Genomic DNA, 11,143 nt, shown 5'->3' on the forward strand with positions numbered 1-11,143 from the left:
ATAACATTAAAACTCTATTTGGGCTAATTTTTTTTGTTTTAATTTAAATTTATTTTATTTTTAAATTGATATTAAATTATTACAAAATTATGACAAAAACAAAAATTTAAAAGAATTAAAATGACTAAATACTCTTATTATTTTAAATATTTTTATTTAAATAAATATACTCGTATTATTTTAAAATTAATACAAATAAATTTATTTAAAATTTTTAAATTTTAAATAAACATATTCGTCTTATTTAAAATAAATGTTCTCTTATTATTATTTTTTAAAGCAGTTGAAAATAATCTTTAAATATCTCAACAAAAAAATAGATATATAAAATCTTTCAAATTAATAACACTAGAGTGTATATATAGATATATATCGGAAGAAATTAATAAATCTTACCTAAAAAATATAATTAGAGATATCTTTTACTTAAGATAATAAAAATAATACGAATACGTTTATTTTTATTAAATTAAATTATTAATTTAAATTATATCTATCTAAATTTTAAATAACAAATTTTATAATTTTAAAATTTAAATATGTGAATAAAATTAAATTAATACAAAAAATAAAAATATACGAATACAATTTAAATTATATAAAAATAAGAATTAGTTTGTCCCTAGACAAATTCATTATTTTCGATGAACAAAAGAAAGTAGTATATAAGATAAATTTTATGAGATAAATTATAATTTTAAATAAATAATTAAAATAAATAAAATATAAAATTATTAATTAATTAGATTTTATGAACTAATTTAATCATTTATATACTAATAGAGCATATTAAATTTTTTATAATAATGATAATTATTATTTATTGAAAATATATTTTAGAAGTTATAATTAATGTGTTTGTAGTTTTATAAAAAAATGTATTAATTATTTATTAATCTTATTAACATGCATTAAATGTTAAGCTAAATCAACGCAAGGTTGAATTGAATTTTGAATTTTAATATTTTTTTTAAATTATATGCAATTTTAAGATTCCAAACATCAAACGAGTATTACAACAGTCACCAAATTATTTTTTTATGTCGTTCTTCTACGTCAAAGTAAGTCATTTTCAAACTGTAAACAATTTACATTTAAAAATATTCTAAGTTGAAATAGACTCAAAAAAATCCAAAATCCAATTACTACAAGAGTTTAAGAATCTCTAATAATGCATCTGAAACGAGCTATATCCCTATCAGACGATAAACTAACATTACAGTTAATTTTGTATAAATTACCTGACAAGAATTTTCAATTGAACAACTAACCAATATTTGAATAATTGTTCATGATCCACATACATTTGAAGATCGTTTCTAGTGATTCTAACATTGACAATTTGAATTACAGTTTATAAATAAGAGTTTATATAAAATTGATTTTGTAAACTTGATTTTGCAAAAAATAAGTTAATGTTAGAATGATTTATATCTAATAATCTTTATATCAAAAAAAAATTATAGTAAAGTAAATATTGTTTAGATTATACTACTCAAAATTACTTTTAACTAAAAAAATTACTAAAATAAACATCAACTCAAATAAATTTTTTATATTATCCTATAATTTCAATTTAGATATTTAAATAGATCTTATTAATTAATTTTATAATAAAATTAATATTTACTTACTAAAATAAAAATAACATATAAAAATTGACAAAATATATTTTTATATCAAAAACAAAAATAATATATGAAAAATATATCAAAATATACTTTATTAAATTATATTACTTATAAAGTTTTTAGTACTCTTAGTATTCTTTTATTTAATACTATTTTAAACTATAAATTTTAATTATTTATAACCTTATTATTAGTTATAACTAACTTTTTATTTACTTTGTTTCTTTAATGGTATCAATAATTTATATTATAACAAAATTATAATAATAAATTAATATACAAGATTTACACTTATAAATTTTAATAGAGTTAAACAAAAAATAAAAATTTTTTATACAAAACCAAAAATAAAATTTTATAAAAATATATTATTATATATTTAAAATATTTAAATACTAGAGAGACTACAAGCAAAGAAATAAAAGATAGAATAGATAAGAAAAAAATAAATTCAATCTTAACGTAATTTTTTAAACATAAAAGTTATAATTTCTAACTTCTTATAAATATAAAAGAAACGTTCAATGTACTCAAATATATTTCTCTTTTTTCTAACGTTAAACCAAACGCAACCTTTATAATCAGACAAAATTTATCTAGATTAAAAGTATCAATTCTCAATACAACTACGTTTTAAAATTCACCACAATTTAGCACTAGAATTAATTCTTTACCACGCATTCTTTACTAGGCAGTACTTTTCCAATTCACGAGCCAAAACTACTTGCCTCATCAATATTAATAATAGAAAAATCTAATAACTTACCGATAATTTTAGATTTCTCACATTTTGGGAAATATTTAACTGTTTCTTAAATTAGTCCACATCTCGAATATGCATTTGATGCGCCAAGATGATGCCAAAGCTAAATATTTCTGTCCAAACAGCCAAATGCAAGCAAGTCAAATAAAAAAATAAAAAAAAATTTTAAAATGATATGTTAGTAAAATAATAAATGATACTTTAATTACCTTTAAATTTATAACATTTATTATTTATGAGCTTCATTATCTTCATCTAAAGACTATCTTTATCCAAAGGTGATTAATATTTTTTCTAAACTGACAATATAACTTTAGAGGAGTAAGATCCCACAAAAAATAAGATTTAATTACTTTTTTGTTCCTTATAATTTCACCAAATTTACAATTAAATTTTTATATTTTTTTTTAATTAGATCTCTATATTACTTTTAATTTTATAATTAAATTCATTATTTTATGTCAAAAATGTTAAAATTAATGAACTAACTTAAATTTAATTAATGAGTCAACTTTTTACCACTAATGTCAATTATATTTTTTATATTATTTTGAATTCTATATTTTAAATTTTAAATCTTAAATTTATATATGAAATTTAATATTAAACCAATTCTCCAAAATAAAATTAAAAAAATAATTTTACAATAAAAAAATAATTAATATTGACTACTTAAAAATCAATTCTTTAATTTTTGTTGTATACGTTAACCTACTGAATCATTGCCAGTTATATAAATTATTAAAAATCATTTTAAATATCTTGTATCTATAACAATTTATATAAATTATAAATAAAACAAATTTATAATAAGAATTGATTTAAGATAATACGATAAATTTGCTTCCAATTTAATCCAATTGTCATAAGAAAATAAGTAAATAAATAAATAAATAATAAAATCATCACATTATTACACATTACATTTTATTTTTTTCGGTGACTAACACTACATTTTAATTAATACCAGTCAATATTATTTAAATTCTTCCTCAAATTAATAAATTGTTATGAAGTTATTATTACAACTATAATAAAATTTTTTCCATACATGCACCTTTCAAGAAAAATACTATATATATATATATATAATTTTTGTTAAATATTTAATTTTGATACAATGTCCGTAAAATAGTTTTATATATTGCGTTAAATTTAGTAAGGGTGAATGTGGATTGGATATAATCAAAATTTTGATGTTAAATTCGTAAATTTTGGCCATATCCGATCCACATTCACCCCTACATAATTGAACGCAATATATAAAACTATTTTACGGACCGTGTACCAAAATTAAATACTTAATAAAAATTATACATATAGCATTTTCCTTGAGAAGTGCATGTATGAAAAATTTTTTATTACAGTTGTAATAATACTTCATAACAATTCATTAATTTGAGGAAGAATTTAAATAATATTAACTGGTATTAATTAAAATGTAGTGTTTCATTATAAAATAAAAAGAGTAATGATGTGATGATTTTATTATTTATTTATTTATTTACTTATTTCTTTGTGATAATTGGATTAAATTGGATGTCTTATTTTTAATTTATATAAATTGTTATAGATATAAGGTATTTAAAATTGTTCATAATATTCGCATTTATTCCTAAGCAACATGTAAAACTATTTTACCTATCAAAATTAAATACTTAACAAAAATTTTACATATAGCATTTTCTTTAAAAAGTGCATGTATGGAAAAAATTTTAAGGCTTATTTTTTAAGCTTATTTTATTAAAAAATTAAAAAATTATTTTTTTATTTTTTTAAATATGTTTTTTAAATAATATTAAACATACTTTTTAAAATAATAAAAATAAAATAATACAACATATATGATAATTATTAGTTAAAATAAAATATAAAAAAAATATTTACTTATTTATTTATTTTGCGAATATACATATACATACGTAAAATTCACAATCTAATTCTATTACTTCAGTTTTACATCTATTTTTTTAATGTCAGAGAGTATCATTCCTAGCTACTACGAGACTATTTAAATTTCATCTCATTTTTTTTATGAATTTTTCAAGAGTACATGTTTTTTAAACAAAACTAATGTGGCGACGTTGAAGAATTTATGTTATCTATACTGTTCAATATTTAGCTTTTTTTTAACTGTCTTTCTCATTTAAATTAAATTAAGTTTTTTCACAATTAAAATTTTTTATCATCGTATATATTCTTCCCAAGTACCGGACACAAACCTTAAAGTTGGCCTTTTTTATTGTGAAGTTTGTTGACGGTGCGGTAAACCTTAATTACAAGTTCGTTTTTGAAAATTAAGGTTGGCTTATTTATCTATTTTTTTTGTAACTAAATATTTTTTATTTTATTTTAATATCAACTATTCAACTATAATACTCTTCTGTCTCTTAAAATTTGAGGTGTTGACTAAAAAAATATTAATTCTTAGATTTTTTCTTATTAATTATAATGTATAAGTCAACTTAAATATTAATTTAGTATTTATATTCTTTGTATTTAATTTTAAATACAAAGAATATAAATACTAAATTAATATTTAAGTTGACTTATACATAATAATTAATAGAAAAAAATCTAGGAATTAATATTTTTTAATTAATACCTCAAATTTTAAGAGAGAGAAAGAAGTATTATAGTTAGATAATTAATATTAAAATAAAATAAAAGATATTTAATTCCAAAAAATAAATAAACCAACTTTAATTTTCAAAAGCTAACCTGTGATTAAGATTTATCGCAGCCGTCAACCAATTACACAGTAAAAAATTTACGGTGAACAGGTTTCTGTGTCTCTGTCTTGGGAAGAATATATATGATGAAAAAAATTTAATTCTAAAAAAATATAGTTTAATTTGGATGAAAAAAGCAGTTAAAATAGCTGAATATTAAACAGTACAGATAATTTCAATTCTTCAACATGACTGATAACGTTATCATTGACTCTGTCAAAAAAATACGCAAAAATATACAGTAATAAATCACATTAGTTTTTTTTAGAACATGTACTCTTGAAGATTTCATAAAAAGAATGAGATGAAATTTAAATAGTACGCTGCAATAATGCAGTAAAGATGATACTCTCTGACATTGAAAAAATAAGTTATAAAACTTGAGTAAGTTGACGACGCTTATAAAATCTATCATTTAAAAGGTGGCTGAAAAAAAAAAAGGTTGTAAAACTTGAATAGGTTGACAGCGCTTATAAAATCTGTCATTTGAAGTTGGCTGAGATATTGCGAACTTCAACGTAATTTATAATCCAAACTAAATTTACAATTTATAATTAAATATAATTTACATTTATAATTAAATATTTTTAGTAATTAATAATGGGTTGTTTTGTTTGTATACAAAACATTTGTTAATAATAATAATAACAACAATACTAATAATAGTACTTTTTTTTCAATTTTATTCATATGCTTTTATTTATTCTCATTCATTAATAAATAGTTTATAATTTAATTATTATGCATCTTAAAAATACATATTAAGATTATTATAGTAAAATTTTTAAATATTTTACTTTATTAAATAAATAAAAAACGTATTAAAAAAAAGTTAAACTTCGTAATTTTTTATATAAGTTATTTTAATTCTTATTTTTAACTTTATCTTACACACAATTTAAATTACATTAGTGATTAAGAAAAAGTGTGAGCGTGTGTTTGGATAGAGAATTATAAATTTTTTAAGATAATTTAAAATACAAGGTAATTAAATTAAATTAATTTGCTTGTAGTAATTTAATTTTTTTTTAATTTGGATAAACAATTAAATAATTGGACAAAAGAAAACCAAAAGTGAAAGATATGCTTATATTTTCTGTTATAATTAAATAAATTTATAAACTCTATCTTAATAGATATAGGAGTTAAATCTCTCTTTTTTTTTTTAATAATAAAAACACCTTGTTAAATTCTTTTAAAAAATCGAAAAAATGACTTCTATAAATATTAAAAAAAATAATTTTGACTAAAGAAATTTTAAAAATAAAAATACAAACTAAATAGATTATCAACTTTTAGAATAAACACTCAAATTAATCCTAAAAAAATTATATTTGATATTTTGACCTGCTAATTTTTTATTCTTTAAAGGTTTTAAAAAATTATTCTCATTAAACAAATTGATCTATCATTCGCTTTAAACCAATATTTAATGTTTATATTGATAAAATAAATTTGTAATAAATTTTATTATAATATAATTAGATTCCAAAAATACATTTTAAGGTAAATTAACTATCTTTTAATACTAAAGAGAAACCAATTTATCTAATAAAACTTTGTTGAGAACCAAAACTTCTAGAATATTTTAAAGATTAATTTGTATATTTAATATAAAAGTTTTTGAAATATTTATAATGTAAAATAACTATGTTAGATACACATTTAAAATTAATTATTATCAAATTTATTATTTTATAAAATATATATAAAAAATAAATTAAATAACACATGCATTCATATATAAATATATAGTAATTAATTTTTGGTGTTTATATAATATTTTAAAAAATTTAATTTTGATGCACTGTGAGTGTAAAATAGTTTTACACGTGTATTTAATTACGGGACAACGCATCAATAAAGATAAAACGCTTCATATTAGTCGCGTGAATAGTCATCTAAAAAACGGATGCGATTGCATAACTGTGTAAAATGTCTTACACGATCAATACATCAAAATTAAACTATATTTTTAAATGTAAAAGTATATAAAAATGAATAATGATATTTGTTAACCAAGTCCAACCAAATTAGTTTAACATAACTAAAATCGGCTATGACTAATATTATTCCAAATTTTATTATTTAACTTAAGTAGACTTTTTTTTTTTACCAAAGATATGAGATTCGAACCCACAACCCCATTTGAGCTATTATTTGGTTCATAAAAAAAATTTAGATGTATAACATTATTAAATAAAAATGACATTTTTTCAAAAAAAGGTAACATTAGCTAGTATTGTAATAGACTTTATTAGACTTAGTTTGGTAAAATTTTTTAAAAAGGTGTTTATGTTTTTTAAAAGTTTAAACTCCTCATTTTTTATTTGATAAATAAAAAAGATCATGTGCTTGTACTTGTAATTTTTAAAAGATTAGAATACTTTTAAAAACTTTTAAAGTTGGATTGTGCTTTTTAAAATTTAAAAGTCTAATATAACCTTATATGTTAACTAATTTTTAAATTTAATGCTTATATTTATGTCTATTATAATATTTTTAATTTTTAAAAATTATTTTACCAAACGTAATTATTATTGTTTTATTTATTGAAAGCTATTTTTAATTTGATTTACCGAACATAAATGTTACAACTTTTTAAAAAATTATTTTTTAAAAAATTAGTCTTAGTCAAACCATTTTTATATTATAGGTTCTTATATATAAATACACCCATTGTGTTGATGAAAACACACATCTCCTTTCTTTCCATGTCTTATTGACCTTAAAAGAAAACCATGGTGGAACCACCATGGCAGCCAAAACAGCTAAGACTAGAGAATAACAACACAGATAGGATCAGTGCTCTCCCGAACACTGTCTTATGCTACATATTATCCTTCGTTCCTACCAAAACCGCCGTGAGGACAAGTGTTTTGTCTCCACGGTGGCGCCACGTTTGGAAGGATGTGAAGACCCTCCACTTCTCCGATGACTCACATGAATTGTTTGACGAGACCGGGGAGTCCTTCAAACGTTTCTCTATATTCGTAAACAATGTTTTCAACCTGCACAACGATCCGCGTGACATTCACGCGCTCCGCCTCTCTTGCGGCCACTCGAACAATGATCCTCTCAATGCTAGCTCAGTTGCGGCGTGGGTACGCGCCGCGATTGGGCCAAATCTCGAAGAGTTTCACCTTACGCTCTTTTGTAATGATGCGCGCGGTTTCGTGGTGCCACATAACATTCTCTCTTGCAGCAAACTTGTCACGCTATCCTTGAGCGGTGGTGTTCACTTGCTGCCAAAACAGCCCCTAACGGTTGATTTGGTGTCTCTTAAGATACTTTCCTTGGACATCGATGATGTTGATTGGATCGATGGTATTCTTAGTAAGTGTCCTCAGATTGAAACCTTGAGCGCGTGCTTCACACTGAGGCAGCCAGTGAGGGTTTGCTTGCCACTCACACTGAAAAAGTTGAAGTTTGCAATTAAGAATCAAGTTGCGGCCGCGATTGAGATACACGCGCAGGGACTTACGTACATTAGTATCGCCCATGCTGCTAACCGTTTCAGTTACAGGGTTAGTGAAATGAACAACGTAAGGGAAGTGAGTCTCAACATGTATGCTACCCATGAGCCTATTGATGTTTTGATCAGGATTCTCATTGCAGTACGCAGAACAGAGATTCTAGCTCTTCATCGTTTCACAACAAAGGTAAAATTTATTATCATATTCCCAACCATAATTTGCATATTATCAACCAAATTTTGATATTATCTTGCCATTTTAATGTTTGTTTATATGTATATATATTTTTAATCATATGTTCTACCTATCCTCTAAAATTCAGTTATCAATCAGTTAATGCACATATCAATCAATGCCAATAAATTATAACTCAAATAGTAGTCTTTCTATACTCACCTAAGAGGATGCGAGTTCGAATTTCTCTATCTTCAATAAAAAAAAATCAGTCAATGCACATAGAAATGTATAGATTTAACTAAATGGTCTTTTTATGTAACATTTTTTTTCATGTGGTATTTTAGCTATGTATTTATAATTTAATTATCATTGTAACATGTTATTTTTTTCCCTTTTCACCCTAAACAGTGGTTGCTTCGTGCCCAAGTTCCAGTCTTTCCAGACTTTCACCACTTGATTCGTCTAGAGGTTGTTCTTCCGTGGTTCAATTCAAGTTTCCTGATGAGCTTGCTTAGCAAATGTCACAAGCTTCAAGAACTGAAAATCGAAATTGATGAGGTTTTTTATTTCTTCCATTTGACATTATCATTTTAGTTGTATTATTAGGTTTGAATCTTATGAGTGGTTTTTGTCTCTTGTTTTCAGGAGCTACCAATTGTTTCACAAAGTTGGATGAAACCAAGAAGAGATCTTCCTTGCCTTGCATCATACTTGAGCTGTTTTCACTTTGTGGGATATAGAGGAATTCATGATGAGAGCAAAATTGTTGGGTATATTCTAGAAAGAGGACTTCTTTTGAGTACAATCATTATTGATCTTGAAAAATCTCTGGATGACGATTCAAAGAATGATGTCCTCATGAAGTTGTTGGCCATGCCAAGGGGCTCTCCATTGTGTGAAATCAACATTTGCTAAGCTCATTGGATTTATGTACTTCTTTAAAGCATGAGCTTTGCAATTTGTTTGAGAAATAATTGCAAGTTTTCTTACTAGCTAATAAGAATACTCGGCCTAATTTATGTGTGTAGGGCTATAAACTTTGGTTGGAGTATTTATGTATCTTTATCTTTTTAAATCAAATTATGTTTGGAAACTGAAATTATCTATTGCTTCTGGTTTTTTTTTATGTTAAATATATATCAGAAAATGACTAACATATGGTGAAGATTTTCGTCTAACTGTGCACATATTGACTGGTAACTAATTGTGCACATATTGACTGAAGAGTTAGTTAGTTAATTGAGTTAGATTTCGACTAATTGTATTTATCTCTAGCTACTAGGTCCACTTAGATAGAGTATATATACATAAAACGTGTAATGTGTAAGGTTGCTGATCAACCATTTTTTCATCTCCTCTGTAATTTTTCTCTCTAACACTAATGAGAATCAGATTACAGAATTTCCTCTCTTCCACATTTCACTCTAGAGTCACACACGATTAAAGTGTTCAAGCTGATCAAAGTCACCTGGTCTTAATGTTTCTGATTGTTCCTTAGTATGTTTGTCCTAGATTGAAGAACTAGTTGAAGTAGGATTTTTATTAGAGGGATACATTCTTGTTCTATTTAACTTTTTGGTTGATCTTAAGGGATAAAAATAATGATATTTACAACCTTGATGACGGATAAGGTGTTAACATAGTAGTAAGTGTGATTCAGAGTTCAACTAAGGAAATACATATCATTTTTAAGGTTTTTTTACCAAAATGCGCACCTGAAAAACATTAATTCCCAAAATGCGCATGGATGAAAATGTTTCTGCAAATGCGCAGCCCCAACTCGCAGCCAGCAACCACGAAATGGAAATGATATAGACATCAAGGAGGGTGGCCACGAAATGGGATTATGGCACTGACACATTTCGCAGCCATGAGTTGCTCCCTCCATTTCGCGGCTGCCCTCATGGAAATGGCATGCCCATTTTGTGTGTGGTTTCCTTGACATGGCATGCCCATTTCGTGGGCACCATAAAGGAAATGGAGTTCATTTCCATTTCACGTGCAGCTGCCACAAAATGGCGATACGCATTTATAGAAACATTTTCATCCATGCGCATTTTGGGAATTAATGTTCTCCAGGTGCGTATTTTGGTAAAAAAGCCTCATTTTTAATATAGACTTCTTCTTTTATCTTTTCCTTGGCTCTGTTTTGTTTGGGTGTCTCTTTCTATAAATTCGGTTAAAGTAAACGGTAATGTTAACCAGAATTCTCTTAGTGGATCAGTAGATTTTAGTTATCTTATTAACAATTCGAATAAGTATTGGATGAAAGGTTGCTCTAAAAAATTAAAAAATGCTAGTGTGTATTCTTTAGGCTAAACATCATATTATTTCAAGAAATTTAATCCTTATTTGAAAATGTCG

At 24.2% G+C, this 11,143-nt stretch overlaps 1 protein-coding gene across 1 annotated transcript; it reads left to right on the forward strand.

Annotated features, from left to right (window-relative positions):
• Nucleotides 1-7,823: 7,823 nt before the first annotated feature.
• On the forward strand, nucleotides 7,824-9,867 carry LOC107614829 (FBD-associated F-box protein At4g10400-like). Its single transcript, XM_016316961.3, has 3 exons — nucleotides 7,824-8,788; nucleotides 9,188-9,337; nucleotides 9,425-9,867. Exons 1-3 carry the CDS (start codon nucleotides 7,868-7,870, stop codon nucleotides 9,692-9,694), a joined length of 1,341 nt encoding a protein of 446 aa, XP_016172447.1. The 5' UTR covers nucleotides 7,824-7,867; the 3' UTR covers nucleotides 9,695-9,867.
• The last annotated feature ends 1,276 nt before the right edge of the window (nucleotides 9,868-11,143 follow it).

Source organism: Arachis ipaensis, chromosome B9 (assembly GCF_059453495.1).
Source record: "Arachis ipaensis isolate K30076 ecotype BB chromosome B9, ASM5945349v1, whole genome shotgun sequence".
Taxonomy (NCBI): domain Eukaryota; kingdom Viridiplantae; phylum Streptophyta; class Magnoliopsida; order Fabales; family Fabaceae; genus Arachis; species Arachis ipaensis.

Excerpts from the sequence above, each read along its gene's own strand:
- LOC107614829 (XM_016316961.3), top strand. The coding sequence starts at position 7,868 with ATGGTGGAACCACCATGGCAGCCAAAACAGCTAAGACTAGAGAATAAC. Across the intron at positions 8,789-9,187 it reads TTCATCGTTTCACAACAAAG|TGGTTGCTTCGTGCCCAAGT; the intron begins GTAAAATTTATT and ends CACCCTAAACAG. Across the intron at positions 9,338-9,424 it reads TGAAAATCGAAATTGATGAG|GAGCTACCAATTGTTTCACA; the intron begins GTTTTTTATTTC and ends TCTTGTTTTCAG.